This window comes from Culex pipiens, chromosome 2 (assembly GCF_016801865.2).
Source record: "Culex pipiens pallens isolate TS chromosome 2, TS_CPP_V2, whole genome shotgun sequence".
NCBI classification, from domain to species: domain Eukaryota; kingdom Metazoa; phylum Arthropoda; class Insecta; order Diptera; family Culicidae; genus Culex; species Culex pipiens.
The window spans coordinates 66,887,517-66,901,565 of record NC_068938.1 but is presented as its reverse complement, the minus strand read 5'-3'; the positions used below and the strand labels follow the sequence as shown (position 1 = coordinate 66,901,565).

Genomic DNA, 14,049 nt, shown 5'->3' with positions numbered 1-14,049 from the left:
AAAGAGCCTACTTGTAAAATGAGATTGAATGTAATTATTAAATTTCATGTGAATTGAATTTTTGGTGCTGCCAAATCTAGAATTTGAAAATGTGAAAAGCATGTAATTGTCATTCTGATGTAAATTTTTCGAAATTTAAATTGAAAAGGCATTTAAAATTAAAATGCAAGTTTGTTTTGCGAATGACAGCTCAAGCGGAAGACAAAACAAATCAGATCAATATTATTAAAGTTTGGCGGGCGCACATCAAAGTAGACATGTTTTTGCATCAAATGTTTGTTATCACAAATGAATCTCGATAAACGTCATGATTATAGCAAGAATTTCGAGACTGTTGGATAACAATGAATGCAGATTGGAAGCAGGTTGCTAGAGAACATATTTGATGTTGCCTTAGTTTTGGCGGTGTTTTGGTAATGGAATTATGTAAGTATACCAAATTAAGACGCTAGAATAATGTTTTTCAAAACAAGATTGTTTGTGAACGTAATTGTAAGTCATACTTATTCAGGGATCTGTTGATGTACATTCATCCGTCGACAATCGGCTTGTGGCTGGTTCCGCTATCGTAGAATGTTGTGATTCCGGGAGGCAAAAGGGACAGAGCCTGGAGCTGCTGTCGGCAACCTCGATGAAGTCCGATACGCTGCGCTCGCACCCACTTCCGGCGATATTCCCACGGCTCGTCGACTTTCGGCAGGGCGAAGATGAAGGGGAAACAATCAAGGGCTGCTCGCCAGCAGGATGGCTAGTTTGGCTTGGACCGCGCATAATTTGGTGCTTCAGGCCAACCAGGTAGGCTTTGTTGAGTTTCTGGGAAAGCCCGCCATGGTCCAGTCTGAATGAGTGCAGATCGGGTTTGGAGTCTGTGCGAATACACCCACCAACTGCTCGAAGGACAAGAAGACTTAGTAATCATAACTCAGAGACTTCTGCTACAAGCGGATTTCACGCAAAGCCTTGGGTGCCAACTGCTTGCGCAAAGCACTATTTCCGGTAGAATCACGGCCACTGGCTCAATACGGGTCATTACTGCTACTGGTGAGTAATTTTTCACATCAAATGCACTACACTACAAATTAACTTAGTTCTTCACTTTCTTGTTTGCAGTTTACAAATGCTTTTCTTTTAAAAAAATAGTTTTTTGCTCCTGCCGTTTGAAAACCAAAACAAAAACGAAAAGTCAGCAAAGTGAAATGCAAACAGATTGATTGTCAAAATTGTTGCAGCTTACACGACTATCGTGGCATACTACATCCGGAGATATTACTCATTAAAATACTACAGCATTCAAATACTCAGCGTTACCCAAAATTAAGTAAATTGATTTGCGGGTTGGTTTCACAGCTAATGAGCTGTTTTAAAACGCCAAATTTCATTGTTGAGTCGGAAAAATTTAGCGATATACTATTTCTTAAACTTTTCTCCTAATAGAATTGAAGAATTACAAACTGATAGGTTGAAAAAGCTAAAAGTTATTTAAAATATAGGTTGATTATGCACCTGGAAAAAACATACGATTCAAGCCAATCATTTTACATGGGCCAATGAGGATTTTAAACAAACAACCCCCCCCCCCCCCCCTTCAAAGTTGGCCCGAAAAATCAGAGGGCAAAACAAGTATCAAAAGCTTTTAAATGGACATTTAAGTGCAATCAGCTGAAATTAATTTAAAATGCTTTCCCCTGCATTTAGAATCATTTTTAGCATCTTTGGGTTGATTTAAAAATCATTTGAATTTTCGATGTTAAGTATCGCAATAATTTTTTTTCGCTAATTTTTTTGTTTTCCTCAAATCTTACAATTTTTTAAAACTAATGATTGCAAAACAACTTAACTAGTGTAAAATTTATTTTAAAACACTTTTTGCATTCAAATGTTGAGGCTATGGCTTATATTTTTTATTCCCCCCCCCCTCCTCGACCTTGGCCAGAGCCGAGGGACAAAAACTTTGAAAAATATTTGCATCGGCCTTATTTTAGTGCAATGGTTTGGTATTAAACTCTGAACTTTTATGTAAACAGTTATTGAATTGATCGTATAGGACAAAACGTAGAAATCCAAAAAATGAAAACCAGCTTTAATCGAGAAATTAAAAGCGAGAGTGTGTGCAACATGGAGTTAAACTTTCTGTGAAGTTGCTGTGAAGATTACCATGGCACTTTGAAAAGTTTAACTCCATGTTGCACGCACACACTCTCACTTTTAATTTCTCGATTCATTGGAAATTGAAAATTTATATAATTTTGCTTGATATAAATAGTGTTTCTGTTGATCATGAGTCATGACCCTTTTTTTTTGCTTTTGCAAGGCTCGTGAGTGTTTGAATTGCCCTAAGATTCAATGAAAAATAAAATTTGAAAGAAAAAAAAACACGAATAATCATATTTTAAGCCAATGTCGGAGTGTAAACAGTAGATGTTTACATAAGGAACGAGCAAGTTAGACTCTTTGTTTACACTTTGACATTGGCCAAATTACATTGTTCTGCTAGACTTGTACAAATCAATGTACAAATCTGGTTCTTCGTGTATGAACAAATTTATCACGTTCTAGTACTTCGATTGTGCCTTTGTCTAGTACCACACCACATCAGTTTCAGGAGCAAACGTCAAAAAATTAATAAATATTATTATCTCTGCCATAAAATCCAAGAACGGCCAAGCAACAATCCGGAATCGCCTATCAGAGGGTCAAAATGGCACCAATTGTCCACGAATGCTGTAGACGACGATTCTGGCCGCGCCGAAACGTCTGACTAGAGGTAAGTTTAGTTTAAATGGGATCGTTTTTCTGATTTCGGTGCAACCGGGCGGGAAATTTGCAGTAAGATCGATTCCTCAGTTAAATTTTGTACCATACTGACTATTACCTTTACCCTCTAGGATGTACACTTGGACAGTACCCAACGTGCCAATTAGACCGTTTGACGACAATCAACCCGAAATCGATTCTGTGCAAAGAGAGCAGTTCAATCGTGAAAAAAAATTCGCCGGCGGGAAGATCGATCACTAGGAGTTTCCATACCCGATGGTGGTTCGACCTTCGGCAATGTTTGGTGAGTATGATCGCTTCATGTGGAATTGTAGTACCATCAGTACGATCTATGTCACGGTTCAAAGTTCACGTTCAAGGTCAATTTGGTAGAGTTTATCTTCTCGTCGTTCCCGGTGGAAGATTTGCTCACGGACCAAGCGGATTACGGATGATGTCGAAAATGAAATGTCGGCGCTGATGAATTTGGATGTGGACCAGAAGCTTACCAAAAGGGAGCTAAAATTGGACAGCGCCTCTCTGAACAACGACGCCGATCAGGCAGACCTCAAGTAACCTTCTTATCATAGCTTGTTTAGGTAAGTTCTATTCCGTATTTGTAAAATCACCAACTTTTACTGCTAAAAGGTTTCATCATATTTACTCGCAGACATTTTGCTTTGCTCCGCTGCATCTAGGATTGGATGTTATTTTCAAAAAGCGTATTTTGCAATTATACTTAATTTATTTAAAAGCATTTGAAAATTACATCATATTCTAGATTCAGCGGAGCCAAAAAAATTTTTTGCTGTGGGTAAATTTACGTTATTTTCATCGGAAATTTTCACGTTTTCGAAATGTTTTGCCTAGGCACATTTACATCGGATGAAACGTAAATTTCCGATGAAAATATTGTAAATTAGCATCATTTATGACGTGCACTTTTGGTACATCATAAATGATGTAAATTTACCGGATTATTTTTTTCTGTGTACACTTCAGTTTTGGCTCAGAAACATTCTTTAAAGTAATGAAATTATAATTTTGGATGTTCCTGTAACAATTTGAACTATTCTAAATTGATGATTTTGTAATAATAATGCAATCGATGCGTCTCCACGTGTTCACTGTCTGACATGAAGCGTCGTAATTTTCACCTAGCCGTCATAGCATACTAAGGACAATGCGTACATTTGAAGGGTGAATCGTTGATTCTGGAGACACCGGACGTCGATCCAATGCGCACCTTGGGGACAGAATGGACAACCCTAATTCTTTCTGGAATTTGTTCATTGGACCATCCCCTACACACCTGTCTTTATTCCGAGTGAATCCATGTTGTCCCCAGACCTGTAGGAACGATTGAACGAAAAGCATAAAAATCCCATAGTAATTTACATGTAAACTTTGAACCGCTGGGGACAGGCCAATTCTCAACCAAATGGGCTGATATTTGGCATGAGAGTCCCTATGGGTATCCTCTACTAGGGGAACCTCGGTTTGCCTGATTCTGAGAACTTTTTTGTTAGGATGAAACACCCTAATATATATAGATTAGGGTGGGTACGTTTTTCAAAAAGTTCTCGGATCAAGTTTTAGTATGGTTCCCCTTGTAGGGCATGCCCATAGGGACTTTCATGCCAAATATCAGCTCATTTGGTTGTAAACTGGCTGCGCGCATCAGGGTTAAAGTTTACATGGAAATTACTATGGGAAATTGGAACTTTTTGTTCAAACGCTCCTACAGGTCTGGGAAAATCACGCGCCAACTTCTGGTATGGTCAGGCCTATGGGGAATGGTCTGGAGAACATTTTTCCCGAAGAGAGCATATGGATTCGTTGTCCCTAGACCTGGCGCATCGGCAAACAATCCGATGTCTCCGGAATCAACGGTTTTCCCTCAAAAAGCATCAAATTTTCCTAGCATGCTATGAAAGCTTGATGCACATCGCGACGCCATACGTCAGGCAGCTACTCAAATCCCCGACATTTTAATTAATTAAACGTTTCTTGTAAAACCTGTCTGGCTTCTTTTAAAAAAAAAAACAAAAAAAAAAATGAATAACAGTACATATTTTACAAGTCGTGAATTGAAATAGAAACGACCATTTGATCGTCAGAATTCCAGTAGATCCTCGATTCGCAACAATGGTCGATACAATCATAATCCGACAACCGTTAGTTCAACAGATCAACGAACTTAGTCCGATATCATTTCACTATTGATTGATCGAGACTCTACGGAAATTTTGACAAATCATAATGGTTTTTATACTTGAATGAAAATCACCGATTCTGATAGAATTACTAAATTCACTGTTACTAATTTTGTCCCTAAATAACTAAAGGCAAAGTATTAAAAGTTGATATTTATAGTTAAAATCCTAAATTCTACAAAAACTATTTTTTTTAAAACCCGCATCCTAACCTGACACCCACATTAAGATAGGGAAAAATCACATATGTCGCGGTTCATTGTACAAATGTGATATTTCCACTATCGGAGAACCTCCTTGTCTCGATGACAGCTTACCGGCCATCGATTAAGCCCTGAGACTGCGCCAAAGTGGGTTCTCGCAGCATGAAGTGGTGTCCATGTGTAAAAATGGAAGCTTCAGCAATATACTGAACACTTCGATTTTAATTCCACATCGAATCAAATCATACTCTTTGCCAAACAAGCATCAAACCTATATGACACTCATTATGACAAAGCCCAGGGTTTGTAGGCAAATTTTGGAATGAAAATAAACATATTTGAAAATAAAAATTTAACCATTCCAGCCAGCATCAAAATAGAGATTTTTTAACGTTTCTGTTTACCGTGACCAAATTGGATGAAAATTGAATTGATATAATGAAAAACAGTTTGAAGTTGGTTAAATATGAAAAACATGTATCGTTTAATTGCTATCGGTATCATCGCGATCGATCTCCTATCTCTTTCGCGCTAGTGTGGGTGAATGTGGTGACAGCAACCGTTTGAATGCAGTCGTGGGCCAAGTGATTGAGATTTCGGTAGAATGCAAACGATGTGAATAAAGAGGTGGAGAGTAGGATTCGCAATTCGCAATTTTCAGTGTAAGAACGGGCCTCGACCGATCTTATGCACTAGGTTCCCGACGAACACGCACTGCCCTTACACCTACATCTCACCCTTGCTCTGAGTCAGTACGAGCAGCACGCTAGAACACGCTTTGAGTGTTCGTGCCAGGCATGCACACCTTCTTTTCCGGTTACGCATTTTAACTCGGCCGGGGGTGGTACATTACGTAGGGTTTGATGTAAGTATAAGCGCCTAACCATTTATAGTGTGCCTATCAACTTTCATTAAAGCAAAAACTGTTTTATTTTTAGTTTTAATTCAAAAACTAGTTGTTATTTTACTGTGTATTGTTTTCTCCTGAAATCTTTCCTAGTGTTGAGTCGTGTTTATATGTTGCTATTTTTTTGTCGCGGTGTTTTGTTACAATTTGTGGTCCTAAGCATGTTATAAAAGTTTACCAAAAGTACAATAGTAATATTTGTGTTAATCCATTAACCATTCCATAAATTGAGTAAGGGCTCAAACCTCACTTGTTTGAAAAAAAAAAAAAAGGGTGAAGATTAAAAAACAATAGACTGTTAAAGAGAATATATTTTATAAAAATCAAGAATCAATAGTAAGAGAATGATGATTTTATTTTAAAGAATAAAAATGAGAAGCTGGATGTAGTAGATATAAAATTAGACAATAGTTAATAAATAGAGATAAAAAACAAGCGTAGATTATAGTAATGATAACTTATAGGACAGATAAAGAATTATTCAAATAAATAAATTCGCAATAAAAAAGACTAATGATAAATAGACTTGATATTACTAGTACATTGAAGAAAAGTATTTTTTTAACGAAAAACACAAAGTTTGTTAAAGCAGTATCAATTGGTAAAAAAGAGTGGAAAAGCTTTGAGAGACAAGAGAATGAAAAGTAAGAAAAATCAAAATCAAATGATGCATATTAAATAGAAGAATCAATGAAGAAGTGAGAATCAGTAGAGCAAAATAAAAATAGGAGATTGGTGGTAGCTGAGAATGAAGAGAAGAGAAACCCCTTTGTGCGATGTTTCAGGTACATCCACAGCAGTTGACTCAACATACTGCGAATCAAAACAATACCGTCTACAATCACAAATTACTTCCCTTTCCCACATTGTTGCGCCCCTTTCTTCTAGCCGTCTCGACTCTGACCCACGGTGGTCAAAGGTTTACGATCCGTTTCCACAGGCCACCAGCAAGGTCATCATGAAAACCAAGCCAACGTGGAGGTAAGAAAATAGGACACTCGCAAGGAACCAGAGCTATACTGTTCTGATCAAGATAATTCGGATGATCTAACAGAACTACGGATGTAGTTAGTTGCGCTCCTTCCAGGATGTTCCTTACGTGGACGTCAACCGAAGAGCACGCAACAAGGTCAATACCATTGCATGCTCTTAGGTATCAATCCTTGGCCTGCAAAGAGGTGGAGAGTAGGATGTAACAAAAATGACTTTTTGGCGGGCATTCAGGGGTTTGTTCCGATGGGCATACTGAGCCCAAATCCCAAATATGAGCTTGATCGGACGTAACGGGAGTTGGCGCTTTGCATTTGAATTTTTAATAAGATTTAACCCGTAAAAAAGAGTTTTTCCAAGATGTGAATTTTTGAGGCACTTTGGCCACTAAAGCGTTTGTTTTCAACATCACTGGCGTGTAGGCCAGTTCTTTGCACATCTTTTGGTATACATTGAAGTTTGGAGCACCCTGGAGCTCGGTACATACCTTCAAAGTTTGACTTTTTTTTTTTCGGAAAATCGGCCCTTGTAAAATCAAATGGCGTCTCGGGCGCCGCGAGGTGCGACGCATTTCTTTTTTGCCGGGGCTGATTTAAAAAAAAATGCCAAACTTTGAAGTCTGTACTCTAGGGTGCTCCAAATTTTAATGTTATATATAAAAAAAAAGATGCGCAAGGATCTGGGGGTATAATTAAGTTCTTTTCAATACCTATCCAATAACGTATAATTCAAAAACCACCCTTTTTACAATTCTGAGTCGATAGTAGGTGGGTCTAGGACTCTAGGAGATCAAATTAAGAAGTGCATTTCTCGGATTAGTTCTCAAAAAGACGTAAGAGCCATTGGTAAAAAAAGCCCTTTTTGCATCGTTATTCGACCTACTTACGAAAAACAAATTTCAAAAATGATTGAGATTGTTCATCTACACGTCCTTCAATCGCCCTAAACTTAAAACAAATGAAATATTGTTTCAATTTGGAGAAAAACGAAAATTAGTGCCGATTTTATCGCCGAGTTTATCGCATTTTCTCAGTAGTAAACTGCCGTTCTACGCATAAATGTCCCATGTTCAAAAAAGTGCAACTGAGAAAAACGCGATTGAAATTTTTCGATCGATTTCTGTGTTTCTACGCATAATTGTCCCGTGGGTTCTTATTCGTCCTATGTGTCCCCAATCGCCCCAGTTAATAGTTTATCACTCTTTTTTATGATCCTCTTGCTATACAGTATGTAAACAAGACTCAATGCTTCGTATAACTAATGATTCCGTGAAAGAAAATACTTGGTGGGACAATTATGCGTAGAAGTGTAACGATGGGACAAACAGACTTCGTGTTGTTTTTGATGAGTTTCATAACAAAGTACTAGATTTTATGGGTTTTTCGAAAAGTATACGACAAACTAAACTTAAAAATGTCAAAAGATCAAAATCGTCAAAAAATGACATGGGACAATTATGCTTAGAACGGCAGTAAAGGTAAGGTAAGGCAAAAAAAATCAAAATTCTTAAGAAGTTTTAAACGAAAAAAAATAAATAAAACAAACACAAATCCAAAACTTGAAAATACAACAAAAATTTTCAAACATTCAATAGACCCAAACATGCTAAATGATGATTCTAAACACAGGGGAATGCATTTTAAATTGATTTCAGCTGATTGCACTTAAATTTCCATTAAAATTTAAAGTTTTTTTTTGTACCCTGAACTTTAAAAAATATTTGTACTAGCCTTATTTTCTCTTTTTTTGTTAAAAAAAATCAAATTATTTTTTTTAATGAAGGTTTTTAAATTTTTATTTATATCAATTTCTTAATTTGTGGATTTCAAAATTTCTAAGTTTGAGTTTTTTTTATCTCTTTGAAATTTTGGATTTTTATGACTGTTGTTTGCTCCAAACAACAACAATAAACGAATAACGATGTATAAAAAAAGGCATCTAAAAATATTTTCATAAAAATGCGCAACAAAACTTTTACAAGTTTAAGACTGAAATCACTTGAGTTTTGTTTAAAACTTTAGATAGGATTCCAAATCTTCAATACCTTGTGATCATTTTTAAATCTGATATTTTTTTAACAACCTTTTAAGGAATTTTTGCTCAAAAGCTTGAGAAATTGTAAACGGAGAGAGGGGAATTTTGTATCCCAAATTTCAAAAATGTTGCAAAAAATTACTCACCCATGCTCGATCAACCACTGCACGCGATCGTCCGTTTCGTACAGGCTAGCGACCACGACGTCCTTCGGCGAAACGATGAAATACTGATTCTCCTCTATCAGACAATCCAAGTGATAGTCGTCACACTTGTACTCCTGGTATCTGTAGAAAAAAGTCAACTTCAGTATGAACAACTTCAAATAAAATAATTGAAACTCACCCCCGCATGGACAGACTGTCGGTGCAAATTTCGATGTAGTCGCTCGCTTTGTACTGCAGCACGCACAGAATCGGCCGCAGCGCCTTGTTCGTCTCCGAGTCGCGATCCTTTGGATAGCCGAGCACCACCAGCTGGTGGCTTTCGAGCGGGGCCACACCGCACACGTAGAACTCGGTTTGGAATGTGGACACTTTTTGAAGAGAAATTATTTGAATTAGTGGAGAATAAATTTTACGTTGATTATTTTACTCACTAGGATCTACAATGTGGGCGGGCAAATTTCGGGTTGAAACTTCTATCGGATTTCGCTTCCGAATGACACAGATTCGAATGGTATCTACCCAACCAATGAGCAACGTCGTCGAGTTGGACCAGCTGAGATTGCAGCGAAAGTCGGTGAGTTTTCCCCTAGAAATAAGAATTAAACTTGTCAAATTTATTTTGAGGGAACTCCACCCAACTTACTCTTTGGGTTCCTCCCACTTGATCAGTCCCAGTGAGCAACGTTCCGACAGGTCGTACACGTGAACCCCAAGCGAGCTGGCCCAGGCAATGAACTGACCGTTCCACTTGATTGCACTAACGGCCCCTTCCGATTCGCTCAGCACGGTCGATTTGAGTCCCTTCAAAAAGGTTCGCTCGTACAACACCAGCTTGTGATCACCTGGAAAAAATCGTGAATTAATTTAAATTTAACTTCTTCTCAAATCGAATCTCACCTATTAGGAACCTCCGCCCGGAACCAGACTTGTAATGCAACGGATCCAGCTCGACCGCTCTGATGACCTTGCCGACGTTCAGCTTCTGGTTGTTTTCGTCCGTGTAAAGTCCGTTAATGATGGCCATCCCGTCGTCGGAACATGTCCCAATATACTCCCCTTTGCTGTCCACGGAAATCTTATTAACAGACAAAATGTGCGGATTCTGTCGGAGATTGATCAGCGTCTCCACCCGATTTCCCTGGTGGTCCAGCATGTGAATTCGTCCCCAGTGAGTCCCAAGGCAGAGAAACTGAAAAAAAGTTAAACAATCTCCTTAATCAGCTGACTAAACTCAGGCTTAAAGTTTGTTGTTATGAGTCATCATCCTCCCTCGCTTACCCGCGGATGTACGGCAATGCAGCTGATGGCCTCCTCGCTCAGGATGTTCTTCAAATCGTTCGACAGCCGGACGTACTTGAGCTTCGGTTCGACCTCCTCCTCCGTCAGGCTGCACGAATCGGTCGATTCCGGATCGTTCTGTGTCGGAGAGGAAAAGGCTCAAATCAATCATCACAATTTTAAACCGAAGAAATGTTACTACTTACAGCATCCGTCATTATTACGATTAGGGGCTAGCTAATATCCACAATAATTTCACCGGTTAACACAAAGTTGGAAAGCACAATTAAAATTTTTGGTAAAACAAGAGCGATTAAACTGGATGGTTTCGAAGTTGTGATCAGAATTTTTAATCAAAACAAAGACATTTTGACAGCCTGTCGAGCGTTCCGTCGCGGACGAAAGGCCTCACTGCATTGCACGTTGACGAGAAGGGAAACATTTTCCGGCAAAAATAAAATTACTTCAGCTATGGTTACTACCCTAAATTGGGCTCGTGGAAACCTGAAAATTGGTTCTTATTATCATTTGAGAAATATTAACAGGGCCATAAATCAAAATCAAAAAATTAACAAAGTTAGCTTTCAATAGCAAAAAGTAGCAAAAAAAATGCAGGGCAATATTTTTTCGATGGATCAACTAATGTCCTCTTCGAACAAGCTGTCATGTAGAACCTTTTCTGTGAAGAAGGGCCGCGAAGTTATTGTTTTTTTAATTGTTTTAAAACCCAATTTTAATTATTCTTTTTGCGGGTTTGATCCCAGAAGGTCCCGGTGGCAAATTTTGAGACGAAATTTGTCTGATCACGCCTTCCGTCGTACGGGGAAGTAAATGTTGGCCCCGGCCTAACCTAGAGGTTAGGTCGATAGCTCAGTCCAGATGTAGGAGTCGTCTCCCTGGGTCCTGTCTCGGTGGAGTCGCTGGTAGGCAGTTGGACTAACAATCCAAAGGTCGTCAGTTCGAATCCCGGGGTGTAAAAAGAGGTTTGTAATTGGGTCCTAAATTGAAGCTTAGATTGCTGATATTATTGTTTATAGCGATAAAGCTTATTTTTCTGAGTACAATGACCCTTTGTACGACCACAAAGAGTTTAAAATGGATTTTTAAATCAATTTTGAAAAAATAACCTCGCGGTCCTTCTTGACAGAAAAGCTCCTACTTGACAGCTCGTTCCAAGGGGACCATAGTTGATCCATCGGAAAAATGTTGTCTTGTCACAAAAAATATTTTGGATTAAAATGAAAAAAAGTGATCAGAAATGGTTTTTAATCGTGTTTTTTACCGTTGTACATAAAAATTTACATAGGGCTTTAGTACCCAATTGCCTCAACAATCGAGCCTTCGAACACATAGTTTCGAGTAGGAATCTCACAATCGAGAGCGTCAAGGCAATGCTGCAGAGCGAATAATTTGATTTTTTGAAAATGATAAACATTTAAATAATTTTGTATGTATTCGATTGCTGTCGATTTGTAGGACTTCGGATAATCGAATCACAACCCACGGGACAATTATGCGTAGAAACACAGAAATCGATCGAAAAATTTCAATCGCGTTTTTCTCAGTTGCACTTTTTCGAACATGGGGCAATTATGCGTAGAACGGCAGTTTAGGAGTCATACTAAAGCTCATCATTCAAAATAAGACAACGAAATTATTTTTTTTTTCGTGATTCGATTATCAGAAGTGAAATTAACCAAAACCTTCGGATTATCGAGTCTGGACTGCATATTATTAAGTTTATTATATATATATTGTAAATCCAAAATTGGGTTCTAAAATTAAGCTTCAATTATTGATATTATTGCTCACATCGAGAAAACTTATTTTTGGGAGCACGACCACAGAGGGTTTAAAATGGATTTTTAAATCAATTTGGAAAAAATAACTTCGTGGCCTTTCTTGACAGAAAGTAACTTACTTGACAGCTCGTTTCAAGGGGACCACATCTAGTAAAACAGAGAGAAAAGCCTTGACAATAATCATTTAATAATTATTCCAGCAAAAAATCAAACATAAAAATTTACAAATTAAGAAGTTCAAAAAAAATGCAGATAAATATAAAAATTAAAAAAAATCTTTATTATTTAATAATAAAAGCAAAAAAATCAGGCATTACGGAAATTAAAACTACATAATATACCCTATTGTCTCATAATTGCCGAATCTCTAAACGCGAAAAAAAAGTACAAAAATGTAATATCAAAACGGTTAAAAAAACGTAAATCAAAAATCCAAAATTCGATCAACAATAAAAAAAATCATAAAGTCGAAACTTTATTATTCAGAAAATCTATAGTCATGAATTTGAAAATTAAAATAATCAGAAAAGCAGAAAATCCAAAATTTAATAATTGCAAATTCTAAAAATCAAAACTAAAAAAAAATGATTCAGGAATCCAAATTCAAATTCACATTATTCAATTACAATTTAATTCAGTTTTTATTAAATAAATAATCAATTCTCAATTTGCTTTGCAATTAAACCTAATAGAGATTTGGAGGTCCTTTCAGCTATATGTTGATAAATTTGTCTTTCGACACAATTGGTTATTCTAAAGGCTAATCACAAGTAGGAAAAAGTTCAAGAAAAAAAACCTACACAATTGGGTCCTAAAATGAAGCTTAAAATGCTGATATTATTGTTTACAGCGATAAAGCTTATTTTTCTGAGTACAATGACCCTTTGTACGACCACAAAGAGTTTAAAATGGATTTTTAAATCAATTTTGAAAAATTAACCTCGTGGTCATTCTTGACAGAAAAGCTTCTACTTGACAGCTCGTTCCAAGGGGACCATAGTTGGTCCATCGAAAAAATGTTGTCTTGACAAAATTTTTTTTGCATTAAAATGAAAAAAAGTGATCAGAAATGGTTTTTAATCGTGTTTTTTACCGTTGTATATCAAAATTGACATAGGGCTTTAGTACCCAATTGCTACAGAAAGGGGATAGTTAGAGGGATAGTTTAATTTTGTGAATAAAAGAATTTTAAAATTTTAATATGTATGAGAATTTAAAAGTCTTTTTTTTTTAAATCACGGTGGACTCTCTCTTTGTCGATATTGAAGGGACCGTCGAGTGCGGGAGGTATCAAAATATTGAACAAAAAATACTAAGGGATTGGAAAATGTATTTACAACTGGAGCAAAATTGATATCGAGAATATCGACAGCCAGGGAGTAGACCTCGGAGTAGACTGTATTTTATCTTATAATTATAATTATTAATAATAATATTTTTTAACTGTACTATCAACTGGGGTGAATCGGGACTACAGTCTGAATAGGGACAGCACGTTTAAGAGCACTTAAAAGCTTCAAATTTGGAAATGAATGCACACATTTTGTTGCTCTGAATCTGGTCTAATCGAAACCACTCAAAAATATCAAAATATTAGGCTGCAACATTGTTAAAACTGCTGTCCTAATTTGCCCCATGTGTCCCGATTCACTCCAGATGCCGATAAAATATTTGAGTTTTTTAATTTTCTCCTCTCTA

At 37.1% G+C, this 14,049-nt stretch overlaps 1 protein-coding gene across 1 annotated transcript in view; it reads right to left on the bottom strand.

Annotated features, from left to right (window-relative positions):
• The window catches only part of LOC120425908 (vacuolar protein sorting-associated protein 41 homolog), a 36,963-nt gene extending 26,017 nt beyond the window's left edge, over positions 1-10,946 (bottom strand). The window contains exons 1-7 of the mRNA XM_052708230.1: positions 10,756-10,946; positions 10,550-10,687; positions 10,169-10,460; positions 9,915-10,113; positions 9,703-9,857; positions 9,450-9,639; positions 9,251-9,391 (exon numbers count right to left, since the gene is read on the bottom strand). Of these exons, the coding sequence (XP_052564190.1) occupies positions 9,251-9,391; positions 9,450-9,639; positions 9,703-9,857; positions 9,915-10,113; positions 10,169-10,460; positions 10,550-10,687; positions 10,756-10,767 (1,127 nt within the window). The 5' untranslated portion in view covers positions 10,768-10,946. The remainder of the gene's footprint in view (positions 1-9,250; positions 9,392-9,449; positions 9,640-9,702; positions 9,858-9,914; positions 10,114-10,168; positions 10,461-10,549; positions 10,688-10,755) is intronic.
• Between the last annotated feature and the right edge of the window lie 3,103 nt (positions 10,947-14,049).